The following is a 22,121-nucleotide window of genomic DNA, read 5'->3' as shown; positions in this document are numbered from 1 at the left end:
AGTCGTAATCATGTAATATGCATGCTTAATATAAAACTTGTAGCTCCTTGTGGTGTTGATCCTGATCAAAAATATATATTTACCAGTTTGGGTCGAAAACGCTTCCTTCTACCTGATACACACTTTTACACGAATCTGGTATACCGCTTTACTCTCCGATTAATGAGTATAAAAGGCCGACCAGCTGTGCAACCCAAAAAACAGTAAAACAACATATCTGGTTTGTTTTGAATATATCTAAACACATACCTTTATTTAATGAATTCAAAAATTGTGTTAAATTCTTTTTGTTGTGTCTGTTCTCAAGATCTTGTTTGTCCTTACACAGTTGGTACATTTCCAGGATCAAATTTTCTGCGATACTGCACGATTTTTACACAGATACTCTGTAAGTATGTATATAGCTTAACGTTCTTATGTTTATGCCTGCGTGTTTTGCTTTCTATTAATATGTTACTTTTTAAGTGTTTATTTGTTTTTTAAGTAAAAATTTGACTCAAAAACATTTATTCAAAGAACGCAACACATTTACGTAGCTTTCAAAAATCGCTTGATTTCCTACAATTTCTTTTGGTTGGGTAAACTTCAGTAATATTTTTGTTCGATATGATGTGGCGTATGATAACTTAAAAATTATTTGCCTATATGGATTGTTTAATCAACGAAAATATACTTCAGCGATATATGCCATGTATATATATATATGTATATATATTTATATGTAGGTGTATATATGAGTTGTGAGTAAATGCGTATGCATCGTTAATAATAATCATAATCAGTTAATCAGCTTAAATAATTCCACTTAATAGCTTCGTTTAGCTCTATAAATTCAATTATAATGCACTTAACTTTGCGTGTGACTGTGTGTTCGAATCTGTCGTATTGCACATTTATGTCTCTGATGTTTTTGTAGAGTATGTGAGTGTGGGAGTAATCAGAGAAGGCAGTCCCAGAGTGGCCCTCTTCTGCTTGCTCGTCCTGTACCGTTACACCGTGATGGCGATGCCTGCCTATGCGTGAGTGGTGTAGATGTGTGTGTGTGTGTTTGAGACCGTGTCCTCTTTGCGTTCGCTTGCACTCTTTGTGGGGTCGCACGTACTTACACATTGAGTTTGTTTTTGGTATATATGTAAATACTTTTAAATTTAATTTATAGAATTGTAAATATGTTGTAAATAATGTTTGCCTTTCGAGTTTTGTTTCACATTACTTTGCATTGTTTATTTTAACTCGCTATTCCGTTTTCTTGTACATTTCGCCATTATTTAAGAATTTTATATTGTGATTAAGTTCTGTGTTTTCGGGCTTTGTAGATTACATGAAAGTGAAGAGCACCGTCTATAGGGCTGTCCGGGTCTGAAATAGAATCAACCAATCAATCACTGATTGTAGGGTTTCGATTCTGATGGAATCTGCCCCAGGTCACTCCAATATAGCCGTGTTTCAATGAGTTCAGTTGAGTGTTGCTCGGTTTGGCTTGTTTTCTTTAGAGTCGAAATACACATTTAAGAATTATTTAAATATTATTGTTGTACACAGATAAACAATATTAATTTCACTTATGGATAAATTTTATTCTATATCTGAGTTAGCCGTTCTAGCATTGCATCGGTTCTCCTTACAGACGTATATATGTATGTTCCATAGTTTTGGTTTAAGTGTACTGTAACGCAAGAGATCCTGTTCTGCTGATGCTTTCATAGTGCACACTGGAACCTATGGGTGCAAAAGAGTGGTGACGATGTTGTGTATCTAAACGTATGTGGGTTGGCTAGCCTCTACACTACACTACACACTTTGGTTCAGATCGAAAACTATGCGGTGCTGGTGCTACTTGTTGGTTTTCTTTTATCTTACGTTACTCCTTCTTAGGCCTTTTTAGGTCCGCGGTGTCTGTGACATGAAAGTTTCCCAAAAATTGGTGGTTCTGAAACCAACTGTTAGTTTGCATTTACTTCTTTTTATTTTGGAGTATCGTAAATAACGTTGAAATAAAAACAAATACGCAAAAATTTGCACTAAAAATTGGCACTAACTTTTGGTTTTGTTCTTTAATCCTTCTCCATTTTTACTTTGCTTTAACCACAATAACAACGCAAATAGCTTAATTCATTTGTGAGTATTGCTCAAATATATATTTATCCAAAACACTCTCTAGGCATTTTCAACTGGATTCCTAGCCATATTTACTCCCCGTCATGACTTTTGTCCTTTTTTATTATTGAAGCTCTAGTTATATGATTGCCTTGCAGTTTTTTTCAACTTGTAAATATGTCTAGTTAGTTTTAGCTTTGTTTACTTTTAATTTACCCATTTCTTTGGTAATTTACTTAAGGTGCGACTGTGTTGCCTTTTGCCCCTTCATCTTGAGTCTGCAGAAAAGCAACAAAATCTCAGGGTTAACCGAAATGCAACGCAAGTCTTAACGCCTAAAAGTTTCGCCCAAAAGTACACAACGAAACCAATGGGGAATGAACTGCCGTCCAACTTAGCTTTGGTTCATCTGGGATCTTTGGCACCTTCTAGCAATAAAACTGCGAGTACAGCCAGATTGAATGTTAATTATGTGAAAATGTTTACGCACATCTATATGAGTTAGTTTTTTTTTCGGTTTCGGGTTGGTTTCGGTTTTTGTTAAATAAGCTCCTTTAAGTGCTTTGCATTGAGCAAATGTGAACATTTAAATACTTTTGTGAGTAGCTTTTTGTCGACTGTGAATCCATTGAAATTCGTATAATTCCTCTGTGTTGTTCCCCGAAAAAGCAAAGAATTACATTTACTTTGTGTTCTTGTTTGTGGCTGCTGTTGCGCTTTTGGCCAGTTCATGTTGGTGTCTATTCGTCTTCTCATTGTTTTCATTGTTTTGGCACAAATTGTGTGATTCTCCTCTACGTATTAGACGTGCTAGATTTACGTAACTTTTACAAACTCCGGGGCTTAATTAAGGGCTTGCCTAGGTTTGTTTTTACATTTTAATCTTATATTTAAAATATAAGTTGATCCCAATTGTTCAGTTTTATCAATTTTATGCTGCTTATTCATTCTATTCGTCTTCTCCAAAGGTGAGAGTGAGAGAGTACGACATGGCGGCAAATAGTTTGTCCGTCCATAATCCACATGCTGATTAACAAGGAAATGCAGTGATCTTCTTGGTTTTCGGTTCCCATATATGGATTGGGATCTTCAACTTTATTGTTACACATAAACAAACACACACATATGTATAAACATATGCTTGCTTCATTGAAAACACACTCTGAAGTTGAAGTATTTCTATCCGATTCCAATACCCCATACCCAGGGATACGGGTAAATACCTATATTGTCTGAAGAAGCTACTGGGCTCTGTCTATGTGTATGCATGCATGTGTTAAGTTGTGACTCTACGTACATAGGGCTTTAATATATTATGAACGATATTTGTTTTTGCTTTGATTCACTTTGTTATGCTGAGAAACCTTAGATGTTTCGTATATTTCTAGTGACAAGTGGCCGTAGCGCTATACTTGCCTAGGTGTTCTATTAATTCTTCAATTGCTTTGATGAATTGGAATACACGTAGTTATATTTTCCCATCTGTCTTTGTGTATGCCGCTCACACGCGATAAGGTGGCAACTAAACTGGATACTCGTATGTAAGTAACAGAATCGAATAACAGGATTGGTAGCTTTCTTCTGCGGGAATAATTGGTAGGGCAGACCCTACACTTCCCTGTTCCTTGCGCAGCGTCCTCTCTCAGATCCTATCCGAGTTCCTTAACAATTCTAACACCGATATTTAGTTAGTTAAATACACGTATATTTGTTAATTAATTAGACCCGATCTTCCATTTCTCTCTTAATACCTCTGCGCCCAAATTAAAACTCTGCTCGTATAATTTCTTGTCTTTTTTCTGGATATTAAATAAGAATATCTAAAATACCTTAATGTTAAGCTTCATTTTTGCTTTTTATTTGTATATAAATATGTTTTTCGGATTGGTTTTCCTTTATACTGCTTTTTATACTCTTCTACAGTTGTGTTTTATTTAACAATGACCTTGCATCCATCTAACGATCCATCATTCATTCGCCCGATCAAGTGCCTTAAATGCTTTTACGTTTGTTGCTTATTGTGTAGAGTTCTTCGACATGTATTGTAAAAATGTGAGCAAATACATTCAAGTGGTTTGTAATTACACTGAGAGAAACATTTATATGTGTTTGCTGTATATGTATATAAGTTTAATAATATGTTCTTGTTTGCTTGTGTTCTGGGTAATCATCTGTTCGAACTAGTAATTAATATTCTCTTGGGCCTCAGTGTCCTAATCGTAATCCACTACGTGCACTTGCAGATAAGTTCGCTTCTCAACCGAATCCAAGTGGAACTCGGACTTAAATTCGCATTCGGATTGATGTGTAACGGGCAACTGCGCACAGACTCGGATAGCTTTGAGCAATGGTGGGTCACCATGTGTCGCTAAAAGGGATAAGTTCTTATGTCGAAACGATAACACGGCTTTTACTAAGCATATCGCACGATATCGGCGGGCTGTCCCAATTGATCTGACCCGATCTGATCCGATCGATCAAGGACTAGAGCTCTTGGGAAGTACCGAGAAAATTGGGAGAAAGGAGTGGAAAACTCACATGCCATCCAGTTAAGTTAAGTTCGCTGAGGGGGGGCAGGCAAGGCAGGCTAGAAGAAATTTGCTTGGTTGGTTTTTAAGGCACCATTAAAATTGCTTTTCTTACACGTATTTTTCCTTTGCAAATTTACAAGTTATCAACAAAATGTCGTTAATAATTACATTAATTACACGCATATTTAGTAAAAATCGTTTGTGAAATCTTTTGAGCTACTCCTCTTATACACACATACACATAAATTATTTATCCCTTTCATTAAGTTTATTTTACAAATAATCCCAGTTAGCCACTGTTGACCCGTCTATCTCCGTAGTCGCCCTCACCTTTTTTTTTAGTATTTTTGTTAGTTTTTTCTGTGTAACTTGCGCAAAAAATTTACTAAATATTTCAAATACATTTAAATACAAGTGTACATAATAAGTATATATTTAATTTATGTATATTTATATATATATATATATAATTTATTTATATATAGATATACGGTTTCTTGAATGATTTACCATTTCTGTTTCTCAATATTTTCTTTTTCTTTCGGTTCACCTTTAGTTGGGAACCGAATTTCTTGATTTCAAAATGATTGCTTCAAATTGTTTGTCGTCAGCGAAATATATTTGTCACTAAAATCACGAAATAGTTTCGCCTATGATATCATTTATTCACCGAATGCCTGATACTTGATCCTCAAAAGATCATCGGTCTTTCAAAAAGAGGAGCTAGGGCTTGGGCTAGGCTCGTCCTATTGTTTATATGGTCATTTATTTATACTTTTACACTTTACGCTATTAACAATTTCCTGTAATCAAGTTTTGTTGTTCATAAGTTTGTCTTTCTTGTGTGAGCGGAAGATGTAAAAATGTGAATGACTGACGAACTTAAGTTCAATTTTGAATGCTGACAAGAAAAGTTGTTCAGGGGAAATCACTTTTAAGTGGTTTTTTAGTCAATTCCTCACGTTAAAACATACAACTTTGGAAAGTTAAAATCATAGTCATTTATAAAGATTCATCCTTTGCGTTCTCTGGGATATGTTTGCCTTTATATGTATGCATTTATCGGTTTTATAATGTGATCTTTCTGTATTTTGTGTTGGTTAATATTATAAGTTGTGGTTAGATTGGTTTTCGTTTGCAGTGGATATGTTTTTTGTTTTCTTTAATGCTTTGATAATTCCTCTTACTAAATAATTAATTTGTATAATAAAATTTGACACATTTCACCATTTGCAAACTGATTTTGTCGCTTTTACCTTCGGCTTTCTTAACCGTTTAGCCCATATTCAGAGGCTTGTGAATTAGTGTGTATAAGTAACTAAACGTTTTAGTGTGTCTTAAAGTAATTACCACTCTTGTGTTTTTGTAGATTTTTTGGTTTTTACTGCCCAGCCTATAAACTAAATTAGAATAAAATTAATTTTATTGTAACATTGAAAATCAATTTATTTTTGATGTTCTCTTTTGTTGTGGTTCTATTTTGTTTTGTTTTTTAAGTTTCGGTTTGCGTATAAATTTAACAGCTAATAAATTTAAATTATACTTTAATTTAAGCATAATTGTAATATAATATATAAATCCATTTCTCGTTTTTTCAACGCTTTAGAAAGTCTTTTTAATCGCCGCAAAAATGCTTAAAAAATATTATTGTAACTCGAATTGTTTTCGCTAATTTGTAAGTGGATTTAATGTGGTTACCATAGCAGGCATTTTCACTAGAAACCAATCAAAAGAAACTACAACGTTTTGAAAAGAAATTCAATTATAAATCCCTTTTGCTAGTTATATTTTCGATTATCAAGTTTGTTGCTGCCAACAAATTAAGTCTAATTTTGAATAAATGAGTAATTTGATTAGAATATAGAACGAAGGAGAGAGATATCTAGTAATTAATCCATAATTGTTTATGTGTAGTTTACTTGTAATTAATAAACAGAATCAATTTTGCACATCAGTCTAAACATATTCAAAAATCACAAATACAATTTCGATAACAATAACCATAATAGAAATAATAAAATAAAAATTATCATATCAATACATCTCCGTGTCTATATATAATATATATGTATACATATAAACAAACGCAAACGTCAAGCTAGATGCAATTTGCAGTAAATATAATATATGTCCTGTTTGTGATCGTCGGTCTGTCTTTGCTTGCTTAGTTTGTTTGCTTGTCTGTTCAATGTCTCATTCATATCGGTTCTTTTAGTGCTTAAACATTTTGTTTCTTCGTGTTTGTTGCTCCTTTTTGGTCATGCTCGTGCACAAATTAACTGCATTCTGCCTTTTCGTATTATTGTATGTTTATGTGGTTAATTGATTCTTATAATTTTTATTTTGTCTTCATTTTGACTAATCTTACAATTAATTGCTGTTCTGTTCTTACTTCGGGTGGCCCCACGTTATCCAATGGGCCCCTTGAAAACGGTTTAACATAAAAGTTCTTGTATTTGTTTGCCCTTGCATTTAAAACTTAATGAAAGTATTTTAATTAATACGAATCAATGAATAAATATAACGTGTATGTATGCTTCTCTTCGAGTCTGTCTGTGAGTGTGTCCGTGGGTATGAGTGTATTCAGTAATGTATTCAATGTGTGATTGCCGACAGTGTCAAATGGATGAGCTAAGTTCTCCTTCATTTTCCGATTCAGTTATATTGCTTATGAATTAACATTTGAAGTTCATGTTACTGCTGCTCCTTTTCCTTCTCCTGTTCCTGCTCCTCCGGTGTCCTCCCCCGGCTTCGGGTTGATGCTGTGGCTGTTGCTTAGCTTGCGGTTGATTGTTGCATTTAGTGAATGGGTGTTTTAACAATTGCACTGGGCGCAATATAGTGATAGCCAGGTATCGGCAGACCAGCAGTCTCCATTGATATTCTGAAAGGCAAAAGGAAGAACTGCATTAAGAGTTTGCCATTTGGTGTTCACAAAACTTGTCCCCAAAACGTTTAACTCTCCCCCCGGCTAAGAAGATAACTGGGCGCCCCTTTTGCATCTGTTTAGTATTCATTTTTTACTTTATTACAAACTCATGTGTCTTCCATCATGTTTTCTTGCATATAAACTGTTTTGCTCTGTTTCCGACGCTGTTGCAGTTCCTTCTGCTGTTGTTGTTCTACAGGTAAGCCTTTTCTAGGTGTGCCTATTTTCGTTATTACCAAAAGATTTTTAAGATTTGATGTTTATACGCTTCTTATTTACTTTTTACTACATTGTGTATGTAATAATAACTATGTTCGCATATATGTTTATTTATGCAAGGGTATGTGGGTATGTATGTACTCGTATGTATGTAGATGTATGTATGAATAGTTAGGAATATAATTTGGTTATAAAATCGTAAGCCCGCTTAGCTTAATCCGATACATAATGTGTCATTCGTCTTAAACCTATCGGTAAATATAATAATAAGAAAATCATATTAAGTTCCAATATAATAGCTACAGTAATTTCATGTACTTTAGGGTAGAGAAAATTAAATTTCCAAATACTTTTCAACATTATTTTTGACCAATTCAAAAGTGTTTTAGTTACAAATAATAACAAAATGTACAATCGCGTAATAAATACAAAATTGGGGTTGGTAAAATTGGTAAAACCAACAAATAAAATTCCATAAACAATCGAAGACTTAAAGTCTAATACATTATAACGTTCTCTTCGTTCCTATTAAAAACTTCTCCTTTGCGAAATATATGCCATGAATATGTTTCTCTGTCCGCCATTTCTACGCGTTTTCGTGTATTTCTCTGTGTGTTCGTTTTTCTATTTAAATAGTTGGTTTTTGTACGCTCATTGCGTGGATTGCGTCAATTAGAGCGAATTGGTCCATAAAGATCGTTGATCCCCCTCGCTCAGAGTTTAAATCTCATTGTATTCCTCTTGGCTCGGGGGCACTACGCATTGGAATTTCTTTTTGTAAACTTCTTATAGAAGGTTCTTTTTTATTTCATCATCTGTCTGTTTCACTTTCTTTGCTGCTGCTTCCTTAATCGGAAAATGGCTTTTGGGTCTTTATGCTTAATGTTTAAATAATATAATCGTATATATATGAAAAATACGTTTAGTGCTTACGACCTAAGAGAGTACAATGGATTATAAGTATTAGATCGTGTTTTATGTTACAATGAATGGATTGGGTAAAGATTGTTGGCTGTTGAGGATAAATTTATGCTCGGTAACTGCTCTATATCCGATATTCGGTATTCGAATCCGACAAACGCGATTTAATCTAATCTAAATCTTCGAAGAACACTACTAGAGGATGCGCTAAAATTTGGCAAATTCTGTTATGTTCGATACATTTCTACGTACCGGTGTATATAAGTCATACTAGGCATTTATAAAAAGTTTGGGGTCCAAAATTTATAGCGCCTACTAGGGTCCTTGGTCACTTGGTCAAAATATTTTGTTAGGGCCATATACAGATAACCCTGTCCCTACATATTCGATACACAGAATTGTTTAATTTCTTGATTTTTGATTCTGATCGACTGTTCAAATCTCTAGCTGCCCTATGCGGCTGATCTAAGTGTGACTTCTTATTGTTGTAGTTAGTTTGTTTTTCAAAAACGTTGATAAATATTGCGTAGGTTTTGTCTATATATTACTGGGATGATACTGTGGTTTAACTAGATGTACGAATTTTCTTGAAACTTCGAATACGAACTTGAATACAATATGAATACGTTTGCATTTTGTACGCATACCAAATAAGTTTAAAGCGAATTTATACAATTTTGCTTCTTCTTCAAGAATCTAAAGACTAAAGCTTTCGCAACACTACCATGGAAATCCTATAAAGCTACAGGACTATAACTCCACTGCTCTCCAGCTGACGCAGCTGCAGCCCTACCCCTAGTACGGATTAAACTTGTTACGCGGCTTCTCCGCCTCGCCGCCGGTCTCTGTCTGGTGCTGCCGGAAGCGGGAGGTGGCATAGTGACCCTTGGCCCGATTTACGCCTGTCGTCTGCACAGGCGGTCCGCCCGGATTGGAACCGGCCCCATTGGTATTTCCCAGCGTGGTCAGGTTGAGCAGGTCAAGGGCGCTTAGGTTGGACAGAGCGCTTAGGGCTCCCGGCTTGGTCAGCAACTGGAGGGCCGAGGCCAAAGGACTGGGCAGGGTGGCTGCCGCTGTCGGGTTTACTCCGGCCGATCCGTTTGTGGCCTGGCCGCCATTAGTACTGGGGTATCCGGTGGCGGAGATGCTGCCATTGCTGCCACCGCCGTTGGCCGCCGGAGTTCCGCCATTGGCGACCCCGGTGGCTCCTGGGGCACCCGCTCCCACGACCCCAGTGCCGCTGGTGAGGGCCACCGTTGTGATAGCTCCGTTTGTGCCCGCGGTCGGAGCTGCTGCTCCGGGGACTGCCGCCACTCCGGCAGCAGCAGCTCCGGGAGCTGCGGCAGCACCTCCGTTCTGCTGGGCCTGGGCCTGCTCCAGGAGATTGGCTTTCTGCAGCTCAACACTGTGGACGAGGTTCGGTTAAGGTAGATAGAAAGAGAGAGAAAGAAAGGAACAAATTGGGATATTGTTGGTATTTGTTTCGGTTTCTTTTTTATTGCTTTTTGGCAGGGTATAGGTATTTTCAAAACATTTGGTTCTTTTTCGATTTTGTGGAATTGAGTTGGTTTCATTTGATCTTCTCTTGATTCTTTTTGTGTTTTGTTATGCAAAAGGTTAAGGAGGTTTTGTGTGGAGGAACGGTTCGGAGTTGACGGAGAGAGATATAAAAAAGAAGTGCTTTTTCAGCCATTTTGGGGGGGGGGGTTTTGGTGGGAGAGCGGCGTTCAAATTTTGGATGGTAGGAGTAGAAAACTTTTGGTGAGCTGTTCGCTTTTAATGGGGGAGGCATGGACCGAAAGAGTATTATTGACTTGGAGGATGAACTAGGTGGTGGTGGTGGGATTCGGCTGGGTCGGTTTTTTTTTTGGACGGGAAGTGAGGTTTTGGATCGTTTTAGAGTTGAACTGCAGTTTGAAGTACCAATTGGATCAGGTCCAGTTTATTATTGTCATTCTCAGTTGTGTGAAAAGTGTGCGATGCGTAGATTAATTCGGTGCAGGCCTTATCATCCTCACAATCATTGGCCTCCTGCTCATCCTCGGATTCGGCCGGGGCCTGCTGAACTTTTATTTAATACATGGTTGGTAAGACTAGATGCTAGGTTTATACAGTTAGATATTTATAGTTTTCTATTAGCTAGAACAGTTGGTTAAGCTAGCTTTCGATGCGAACTACGATCTAGGGGTGTGGGGGTGGAAAATTATACGATTTGTGGTGCTAGTTTGGGCATTGGCATTGGCTTTTGGCCGGGCTTACGACTTACAGGCTAAGACAAGTGTGTGGCTTAGGCTACGTACGGAACTTTGTTAATGACTCGACCGTTACCCGCCCTCTTTACCTCTTCACCGTTTTGCACTTCAGCCCAACCGCCCACCTCCCCGGACCTCGTAATGGGCTGAACATATGAACGCACCGCCACTCCTCCTCTGAGAGTTGGCCTATACCCTACGACCTACAACGTACGACCGACCACCTCCTTATACCTTCTTTCTTTGTCAATTAGCAAGTCAATTCGACAAAATTGATGTTAGACAACAACACAAGCAACAAACGCTCACGCATACAGAGAAAGATAGCTGATGGAAGGCTGAACAAGATCAATGTACTCACCTCATATTGATTAAGTATTGGGCCAGGGCCACCGAGTCCGGATTGCCGCTGATGGTGATGGTGCGGTCGGTATTGCCGCCCTCGCGCTCCTCGCAGTTGGAGATCCGGATCATAGCGCCGGATATTTGGCGAATCTCGGCGATCTTGGTGCCCCCCTTGCCGATGATGCAGCCAATCAGGTCGTTTGAGACGGTCATCTCGTGCTGCTGCTGCTGGGCTCGGTTCGCGGGATTCGCTGTACGCAGTTGCGACCCGGCCAGTGCAGCCAAGGCTGCTGGGGCAGAGCCTAGATTAGATTGGAAATCTGTCTGGCATCTGGCCGCAGAAGCGCTCAACTCACCTGTGTGGTTGATGCCCCCAGTGCTGGCCGGATTCATCCCAGCCAGGCCCAAGGCGGCCAGACTGGCCAGCGGGTTCTTGGCCACCTGTTCGCAGAGCGGGACGAGAGTACGAAACGGATTAGTTTGGATTAGACTCGGATTTCATCTTTTTCGATGGGGCTCTGGGGCTTCGTGGGTTAAGGTGTGTGTGTGTATGTATACAGTTGGGTTAGTTATTATCTATTAATCTGGGGGCAGGTCTGTTTATTGGGGAGGGAGAGATCACAAGATCACAACACAACGCGTGTCAACTTCCAGTAACAGGTAACGCAGATGGAACATAACAAAAGGGAAGTGGTTGGAACGGAAACGGAAAAGCGTCAAACAAATAGATACAAGAACAGAATGCAATAGGAAAAGCAAACGGGATACAAGATTATACTCAATCTTCAGTTCTTTTTACAAAAACCATGAGGTTGGTTGTAATGGAATAGTATTTATCTTTGTACATGGATCCAGGTTTTCAGTTACGACTGTATGTATGTAAGTATTTATTGTGCGGTGTAAGCTGATGTTTATGTATGTATCTGGGTTTTCGGCCGTCTAAAGCCTCAATTGGAGTGTTGCTCTGGATTATGGTTCTATACAATTTACAAGTTGGCTATACGAAATATATAGGTACGGAGGCAGATAGATGGATGGACAAGAATAGAAAGAAATAGAGAAAGTTGACACATTGAATAGATTTACAGGGAATACACCTAAAGGAAGCTCAGACTTGAGTTTTTCTCACATATACAACTTAATCCATAAGGATTTAGGGCGACACGTCCAAAATATCTTTGACGTTTATTCTTGATTTTACTCCGAAAAGTATGCTAATGCCTTTGTAAATGATTTCCGCTTTATTTTTTTATATCTGCGTTAGGTTGCCCTTTCTTGGGGCAAAATTCAATGCATTCTCATTTTATTCCTCTTTTCACCAATAGCACCTACAGCAAATAACATACACACACTGACACGCACGCACACATGTGCATGTAAACTAGGACTCGAAGGGGTGGAGATGAGCGGTGACTTTAGGTCTGGTAAATTGGGGATTCTGCACGCGCTTTATAAATTAATCAAATCAAATGCAACACTTTTAAATATCTTTCAAATAATTGCATCCGAATGCTGCAGAGAGGAATAGGAGAAACGGTGGCAGATGATTCACTAGAAAGGAGCGCACAATAAAAGGATAGAGAAAATCTCAAATAAATCATACAATATTCAATGCTTTGTGTGCTTTTATTTCTGTGTGCACGTGTGAGCTGGGAGATGCATCTGGGTGTGTGTGTGTGTCTGAGTGGGGGTGTTTGTGTGAGAGCTTAGGAAACAAGAACTGAAATATTTATTAAAATGCAATACGAATTTCAAACGAAACAAATAAAACATGCGCTATGGAAATATTTTATGACCCAAAAATGAATTGCAACTCAATAAAGTTCAGTGACAGAGTGATGGTAGAGGACGGATAGGGGGAACTACAACGGATTATCTAGCAAAAATTGTCATACAAACTTGCGTATGTTGGCATATAACCAACACTTCTTGCCAAGCACAAACGGTACATATAAAAACGCTAACATACAGATACAAATAAAAAACAAGTTGAAACAATTTCCAAAACTACGAAAAACTTTAGCTTTGGCGAGGAAAGAAATGGCTAGGTGGAACCAATAGTGCATTTTTTGATGACTTTTGGCTGGGATAAAGGGTTTGCTTGTGTCCTTGCATTCCAAGTCCCTTCAGTCTGATTTTTAGTGTAACTTCGACCAACGACTTTATGGGGACAATAACTTCAGGGACCTAGACTTGGCGAAGGAGCTGCAGTTTGGCCCAAAGTCATTGAAATGTGGCCAGCGGCTCCGCCGACTGGGGATCGTAGAAAAAATGCCAAAGAGACTGAACTGGGTATACAAGCTACAAAACCGAAACTGGGGGCTACTGAGAGGTTGCTACGACGGGTAGAATTACAACAGCAACATATGAAAAGAACTATAAACACTCAGAAAAATAATCGTCCGTGATCACCACAAGTTTTTAAGTTTTCCCAAGCCAATTCTGATATGTAAACCGACTATTTTAAGATTTTAACTGTATTTCTGAGTGCTTTATAGTGTGATGCGGGGGAGTGCAGGCAGGTGTTGGGGTACGGTACATCATCATGCTCTGCCTGGCGAAGTTGGGTTCTCGAGTCATGTTGCGTTTGATTATATTGGTTAAACGAGTACAGTTTCTTTCAAGAGTCTGGTGGAGATATTCGTGCTCTTGAACCGAATCGCATCGATAGCTTAAAACTCACATCGGGCATTTGCTGTAGGTGATGGTGGTGTGCTGGTATCGCTCCTTGTAAATGTGCCCCCTTTAATAAAGGATCCGCCAAGCCTGAGATACCAGCATGTAGGCCGCCGGTAGCCAGGGCAAGTGGAAATACTGGACAGGTCTATGTTCGATTGATTGATTGATCATTACGGTTATGTGTGTGTGTTTGGTGTGCATGTGTGGAATTACAATTGTGTTTCGTGTGTTTTTCGATTCAAATTATGTGGCCAAGGAAGAAAGAAAAGTAGAAGAACGAATATTGTATACCACAAATAAATGTCTTTCAGAGCAAGTTGGTTAAGATCTTAACTTTGTAGTTGCTATGAAGAGATGTAAGCTTATCAGGTACATGTTTAAATATAGACCTATCGCTAGAGAAACTCTTGTAGAAAGCTTTCGAGGCGTGTGTGCAATTTCTGGTGTGAAGGCGGGGATTCTCAACGGGGTTCGTTGCAACGCAGAAAAAAGTTAAATGATATCAGGGGGATGGATAAAACAAAATGCTGACATCTAAGAGGTTTTTTACTTTGACTTCGAGGGTTCGGTTTTAGGGCTCTGGTGATCCAAGGGTTTGGAGGTTCATACAACAACCAATGCCGACAGATTCGTAAGGGATGAGGTACAGTTGCCAACTGTTATACTGCTATCACAAAGCAATATCACATTGGGTACTCTATTTTATAGAAATGCATTTTACTGCAGCTCAAAAAGTTAACCCTGGAAAACAGTACCCATTGTGGACGAAATGGTCAACTGTGGGGGCTTGCACACTACTGCCTGTATTAGGCTAACGAATTGTAAACCAACACCGACAATAACCAGGACCAGGAGGAGAGAGTGAGAAAGAGAGCGATTTGTGGAAAAGAGACGGAGAGATATCGCAAGTGGATGATACAGCTAGTTTTTGATTTATTACATTTTTTTGGACATTAATTGAATTTGATGCGACAACAAAAACTTTGTCTGTTTTAGTTTTGATAAACTTTTATTTTTTGTTGGGGCAATGGCTGGCGAGGGGGCTCTGAAGGTCGGAGAACTAAACTTTACTGTGCTGTACTGCACTGTACTCTAGTGGACGGGGCGGACTGCACTGGGGCCTGAATTGGATTGCATGGAATCTAATTTGTTTGCTGTTTGTTTTAGCTGTTGTTTGCTGTTTCCTGCGTACTGTAGAGCACAAAATTCGATTTTGGCATGGGATTTTTAACAGAGTTACAAACAATATTTATAGATTTGGATGGAAAGATAGTGGCGAAAGAGTATTAGAGTTTACGAGATGTAGGGTTTGGACATGATGGTATTGGAATAGTATGCGGTTCTTAAAATGACTATTGGCATTGTTGTTCTGGAGAAAACTCATGTAAGTATGCAGCTGCTCTTTATTTGTTTATGAGGTGAACTCCGCAGGTTTGTTGACTATTCATATGGACTTGTCCGTTGTAGAGAAATATATACTTTAATGATTGACTGTACTACACGAAAATCAAGAAAGATATCAAGAGAACGCATGTCTTTGGCAAGTAAGTGAATATAGTAATATTTAATTTAATATTCATTACGATACGATTAGTAAGCTGGCGCTTAAAGAGTTTTTAGGAGTTCCTATTTATGTGGATCTTGTTGTGTCGAGGATTTGTTTAATAGATGCTTACTTTAAGTTCGGGTTGGATAGTTATGGCGGATACATTTACGTAGATGGGGTTTGGAGAGAAAGGTGGACTAGTGTAGTTTGAACATACTTCTTAACACACGCTGCCAGCGAGCCCTCTTCAGAACAGAACTTAGAGACACAGAGAGACTGAGCAGAGAGTGGAGAGAGAGAGTTCGAGCCCCCGCTCCCCGCGAGCCATTCTTTCTTTCACACGAACTCACTCGCCTCGCCTCGCCACGCCTTGAACACTTTTCTCTGAGGCGGAAGAAACCCAAGGATTCTTCCCTCAAGATGCTGCGGATTCGATTCTCGGAGATTCCCGGACACTCTCGCAGACTATCACAGTGAGACAGAGACAGGTGCCGGGCAGTCTAAGAGAGAGACCAAACGCGCACGCACTCTCCTCGCAGACACACGCTCTTAACCTGAGAGAAGAGAGTGCAAAAGAAACTAAAAGCAAAACAAAATTACATATTTTAAAGTTTATTTTAAATAATTTCGTTAATTATAATCGGCGATGCGATGGCTGTAAAGTTTGTTAACACATTAGTTTACTGTTCGGGATCACCACTTGGACTTGAAAATATATGAATCTCATGGGTACGACGATTGGGAGCGGTAATCGGTTCGGTATTGGTTTTAGAATCGGTATCTTTAACGGTAATCGGTACAGTAGATTGTGTGGTTTGGGCTTAGAAGGGTCAGAAATGGGTCACAAATCGCAGGAGTTTTTTCTATGGACTGCAATCAGGGATCTCCAAGAGAAGAGATTTCGGAGAAAGAGGGGAGGGACTTGTGGACGGTGTTGCAAATAGCAAATAATTATCGGGGTCTATAGAACAAGGGAAACTGGCAGTGGATATTCGGCGGAAACACAAGAGAGAGAAAAATATGGACAGAGAAATATAATGACATAAACAGAAGAAATATTAAAAGGATAAATAGAAAGTGAAGTCGCGCAGTAACCAAAAAGAAAGTTGGGCTTGGACAGGGCAAACTCAAATAGATACGAAACTGTTTAGCTGGACTCATGTGGGGTCGGTTAAGATAGAGACAGAGCGAGATATATAGCTGCGGTGGCAATAGAGTACACAACACTGTTCACTGATCTTAACAACACGTATAGCCTAGTTTTCTGGGTGCAAATTCGGCCAGACGTCCACCTACATACCTCTTGTGTGGGCACCGCGTAGTTTCCTTGGATGGTGAAAGCCTGTCCATTGGCCAGAATGACCGGGCCAGTAACCTGCGGTTTTGGTCGGTACGGGATGGTAGCACCGCGTGGTGGGGACTGTTTAAATAAAAGAAATATACATTTGCGGAGATAAAAGGAAGATTCTAGTAAACTTCGTCGACTGAAACTCTATTTGGAGTCGATCCTGAATAGTGTATAGCAAACTCACCTCCAACATGACAAGACATATCTGATAGATGCACTGGGTGATCTGCTCGGCACTGCCGCTCAAAGTTACCGCCCGCTCTGTGGAATTGGGTAGCATTTCACTGGCCACTTGGATGGAGCAGCCCGTGGTCTGACGAATTTCCTTGATCTTTGAACCACTCTTGCCTGTCCGGAGTGCGAATTGATGGCATTAGTGGTGGTTACTGGTTATGTTTCTAATCCGCTTACCAATTAACGATCCACATTGACTGGCGGGAACAATCAATCGAATGGGTATTTGAGTTTTTCCAACTTTGCCTACATCATTGAACTGCGAGCACCACTGAAACGGGTCAGAAGTTAGTAATGTGAACTGGAAAGCAGGGTGTGTGGGTGTGTATGTTTGTGAGTGTTTGGGGTTGTCTATAATAAGGATTGGCCAGTTGTACCGCACACATACCTCTTCGAACTTCTTTGTAATGAGTGTAAATGCCGAAAAGATTGCATTAGTTGTACCAGACACAGTCACAATACGTTCCGGGCATGACCCATCCGAAATGTTGATTTTGGCACCAGACTGGGGGAAGAATACCGAATTAGTTGCGGATTTGTCAAAACTTTTTCGATGAGGGACTTACCTCTTCACGAAATCTGTTGACAATTTCACCCTTTTTACCAATAATACTACCAACCTCCTGCAAAAAGGCAAAAACATGGAAAATATGTTGATGATTATAGTTGTAAAACATGTTGCAAAGAAACTTTTAAATGCTTTTAAGACGTATCTGGCTCGAGCCACCTCCGCACTTGTGGACATCGAAAAACCTTTAAGTGAGTTTCGTATTTTTGTTTTTTGTCTGATACTGTCAGCGACGAAGCCCAAATTTGATTAAATATTAAGTGATATTATGCCGGAGCATACAGCAGAAAAGCAATGGCTCTGCGTGTGTGTATAACTACTTTTGCATATTTAATTGCCACAAAAAGCATTTCACACGCGCCACACCCCACGTCACCCCGCGTCGCCCACAGTGATCCCATTTTCCTTTCACAGTCAGTCGCCTGTCGTCGCTGGAAACTGTCGCACGTAATGAAATTTGCGGCAAACGCGTTTTACGCGTTTTAATTGATTGTAAATATCAGCACTGCCACAGCCAGTAACTGAGTTTTTAAACAAAACCCATTGCGAAAATTAAAAGCGCAGTGTCGAATGGAAGGAGCTGAACTACAAAAAAGATATGGCCAAGGGGTATCCTCCTTTTGGGCAGCAATTGTGTCGTAGCACGAGCGTGGTTCAATATTTATCAATGGAGGTCAAAAAGGGAAGTTTCGTTGTTAAATGAAAGCAATGCCTTACATAAAATATGATAAGAAGGCCTTTAAAGAAAACAATTATGTTAGGCTATATATAAGATATATAGAATATAACATTTTGACTGTAATAAGCGTGCAAATGGTCAACCAGCCTTTTTGCTCTTACGGATTTCAAGCAGACTACTGGCTAATTGCTTCTTTTGAATATGTGCTCCCCATTTATATTTCAAACCATTTATTTGGTCATTTTAAAATGTTGCCACTCTCGGTCATTCAATGTGGTTGCCGTAAAGCATAGAACAACCTTCACAAATCCAAAGTGCAGCAATCCATTGTGCCAGACTAAAAGACTAAAAGAGCGCACCCAGAGACCCAGAGTCAGCGTATACATCTTGATACGGGCAGCTTGCCAGACAAAATGCAGATTGGGCAAAACAATTTGCGAGGGAAAACTGCTTTCGCATTCGACCCTCCCCTCACATTATCTGATTTGTTACGCGGTGCTTGCGTTCTTCGCTAGAAAATGTATGTCCACGAGAGCGAAATGAATGCAAGCCAGTTCATTCGGCAGTATAGATATTTATTGTACACAAATGTCAGAGCGAATTGGTATAATTATTGCCGTAAGTATCGTCGAACCCAACTCAGATACTTTCTACGCCTGTCTGCACTCATAGACGTATTTCTAGGCGACCAGAGCAATTTATAGGACAAGTTAGCTGCCCCAGATATATGTACATTGTATTTGCGCCACGACATCTAAGTGCGGAGTGGCCTAGAGACTACGCACTTTCGGTGGCCCTCGTAGCCACTCAGGTTGATGGCTGCTCATCAGCGCCTCGGCCTCGTCATCATCATTAATAATGTGGCTAAAAGCCGTTCGGATGCCCACCCAGAGCCCCCATCCGCCCAGTGCGTATCTTCCATTCAATTATCCCGTTGTGATTGTGGGCCAGTTTAGTTCCGCTCAGAAGTTTGCACAATTTGCATAAATCGGATCTCATCCCCTTGGCCGACCTAAATCCGACGCCGTTTTATTACTGTGAATAGAGCGAAATTCGGGACTTTCACTTGATTGCATTGATTTGGCCTTTGCCCATTTCAGCCGCCTCATCCACCCACAAACACCCTGAAGCTCGGCTGTTCGAATGGCCTCCCAGCCGGCAATTAAATTCACAGCATTCCTCCACACAGCTCCTGCTGCAACAATGAACCAGCGCATTTGGCATTTTCGCATTTTCCGATTTCCACATGCGTGCGACTCTCATATGCGAAAACACTTTGCGGTTCGGCCCGGCTGGAACTTTTCGACTGCATTTTGTCGAATTGAAAGTTTTGGATTTGGGCCACACAGCTCGTTGGGCTCAGCGCGATTCTGGCTGGGAATGCTTGCATAAAATATGCATAGAAAAGTTGACATGCAGACGGGCAGTCATTTCAGAATGCCCACATTCCGTCCTGTGGTCAGGAAATAAGATTTTATTGTTCGTTGTTATTGATTTCGCTTTGTTTTTCAGCTCAAGGGACTATTACAAGTTGGTTGGCCTTTCGCCAATATAAGCCTTAAAATAACAATGGTAAAACTGTTGATGGGACTAGAAAACAAGAGAGAACGCTATAGTCGAGTTCCCCGACTATCTGATACCCGTTACTCAGCTATTCGAAGTGCGAAGGAGAGTCTTCAGCACATACAGTTTTTGGCGGTTTTGTGGGCGTTAGAGTGGGCGTGGCAAAAAGTTTTTTGGCAAATCGATAGAAATTTACAAGACTAATACAAAAATGAAAAAATATCAAATCATTTTTCATAAGTGTGGGCGTGGCAGCTTTGGGCGGTTTGTGGGCGTTAGAGAGGGCGTGGCAAAAAGTTTTTTTTGCAAATCGTTAGAAATTTATAAGACTAATATAAAAATGAAAAAATATCGAAACATTTTTCAAAAACGTGGGTGTGGCAGTTTTGGGCGGTTTGTGGGCGTGGCAACATGAATCGACAAACTTGCGCTGCGTCTATGCCCCTGGAGTCTGTATGCTTAATCTCAACTTTCTAGCTTTTGTAGTTCCTGAGATCTCGACGTTCTTACGGACGGACAGACGGACATGGCCAAATCGACTCGGCTACTGATCCTGATCAAGAATATATATACTTTATATGGTCGGAAACGCTTCCTTCTTCCTGTTACATACTTTTCAACGAATCTAGTATACCCTTTTACTCTACGAGTAACGGGTATAATCAGAGCTTTTATTAAAGTGAATACAGATCGGGGTTTAAGCAAAAATTTATGCCTATTTGAGTACTATTCTATTATTATAAGTATATATCTATGAAGAATATGTATATACACTCTGGAAGTATATAAGCATAAACTAACTTGTGTGTTTTGATGGATAATAGATAATTGAAAACTAGATGTAAAAAACTAAATTATTTAATGCAAAAGCCATTCTAATTCAGTTACTTAGATATACCCTGGTTGCACAACAATGATACATAGATCTCCTAAACCATCCTAAATTATTTGCATCCATCCCTTTGTATTTTCTCACACAATATCCAGCCAAGCACATAAATGTGGCTAGTTCCATTTATTACTATAGGGCGAAACATGGACTGTCCTAAAGATTATGGCAATAACAATGGCATCGGAGGAGAGAAACAAACAATAACTGCAAACGCATTAAAGCTAAGGTCCGAAGAATAGACAACGCTAATTGCGGTCCACAATAAAAGCGGGGGAAAAGATTTTTTGATGTTAGTGGAGCAGACAGTAAAAAGACGGAGAAAATAACGAGAAAAAGAAAACAATCGCAGCTTTGGCCTTAACTTTAACTCAGACAACAACCGAAAATTGCTGGAGTAGCATGACTTGTCCCATGTTTTAACCCTCTTCCAATCTCTGCGATTTTTGGTCTCAGAGTGCGGCGTTGAAAATTGTATAAAAATAAGTGAAGTGAAGCAACATAGCGGCAGCCACACTGGCAACACCATCAGCAGCAAAAAATGTGCGACAGCCATTGCAAAACCGTGAGAACCATTTATGGGAGCTGCAGTTTGCTGTTGCAAAGGAAAAATGCAAGAAAAACTGGCCACAAATGCTGGATAATGCAATCTGGCAAAGGGGCAGGGGACATGCGAACTCACATATGGCCTGCTGTGGCACACATGTGCCACTTCCCCTCCTCCTTCTTCACCATCCCACCACCCCATCCAATAAATCATCCAGCGCATTTGTCGCCCTGCAAACTTTTCAATTCCCATTTTTAGCTCAAAGAAGCTGGGTCCGCAAAAATCGAATTTTGGAAATTTGAAAGGTGGAATCGTTTGCCCATCGTTTGCCCATGTTTGCCCACCAATTAGTTTTTTTTGCCCACGTCCAGTTTTCAAAATATGAAATTTCGAAAATTTTCGAAAATTTTCGAACTTCAAAAAGTTGACTTTTTTTTTTTTAAATCGCAATAACTTCGTTTGCCCACGTTTGCCCACCCTTTAGAATTTTGAAAAAACTTTTAGTTTAGAAAATATAAGCACTTAAGGAATTAAGCATTTTTCATACCTCAAAACTAAATATTTTCAAACTTTTTTTTTTTAAATCGCAATAACTTCGTTTGCCCACGTTTGCCCACCCTTTAGAATTTTGAAAAAACTTTTAGTTTAGAAAATATTAGCACTTAAGGAATTAAGCATTTTCCATACCTTAAAACTAAATATTTTCAAAAAAAATCGTTTGCCCATCCTTTAAAAATGCTTTTAATCGTTTGCCCACCCTTTAAAAATAGTTTT

At 39.4% G+C, this 22,121-nt stretch overlaps 1 protein-coding gene across 19 annotated transcripts in view; it reads right to left on the bottom strand.

Annotated features, from left to right (window-relative positions):
* Nucleotides 1-221: 221 nt before the first annotated feature.
* Nucleotides 222-22,121, bottom strand: part of LOC122617976 (poly(rC)-binding protein 3) — a 97,511-nt gene continuing 75,611 nt past the window's right edge. For 2 of the 19 annotated variants that reach the window (XM_043794055.1, XM_043794054.1), the window contains exons 3-11: nucleotides 17,668-17,724; nucleotides 17,490-17,606; nucleotides 17,279-17,372; nucleotides 17,052-17,215; nucleotides 16,820-16,939; nucleotides 13,978-14,118; nucleotides 11,651-11,735; nucleotides 11,311-11,596; nucleotides 8,560-10,102 (exon numbers count right to left, since the gene is read on the bottom strand). In XM_043794055.1, the coding sequence (XP_043649990.1) occupies nucleotides 9,493-10,102; nucleotides 11,311-11,596; nucleotides 11,651-11,735; nucleotides 13,978-14,118; nucleotides 16,820-16,939; nucleotides 17,052-17,215; nucleotides 17,279-17,372; nucleotides 17,490-17,606; nucleotides 17,668-17,724 (1,674 nt within the window). In that variant the 3' untranslated portion in view covers nucleotides 8,560-9,492. Of the gene's footprint in view, nucleotides 7,513-8,559; nucleotides 10,103-11,310; nucleotides 11,736-13,977; nucleotides 14,119-16,819; nucleotides 16,940-17,051; nucleotides 17,216-17,278; nucleotides 17,373-17,489; nucleotides 17,607-17,667; nucleotides 17,725-22,121 lie in introns of those variants that run through there. The other 17 variants (XM_043794067.1, XM_043794057.1, XM_043794059.1 and 14 more) reach the window with 17 other exon arrangements.

Source organism: Drosophila teissieri, chromosome 3L (assembly GCF_016746235.2).
Source record: "Drosophila teissieri strain GT53w chromosome 3L, Prin_Dtei_1.1, whole genome shotgun sequence".
In the NCBI taxonomy this organism is placed as follows: Eukaryota; Metazoa; Arthropoda; class Insecta; order Diptera; family Drosophilidae; genus Drosophila; species Drosophila teissieri.
The sequence above is the reverse complement of the archived record's forward strand: the minus strand, read 5'-3'. Positions and strand labels throughout refer to the sequence as shown.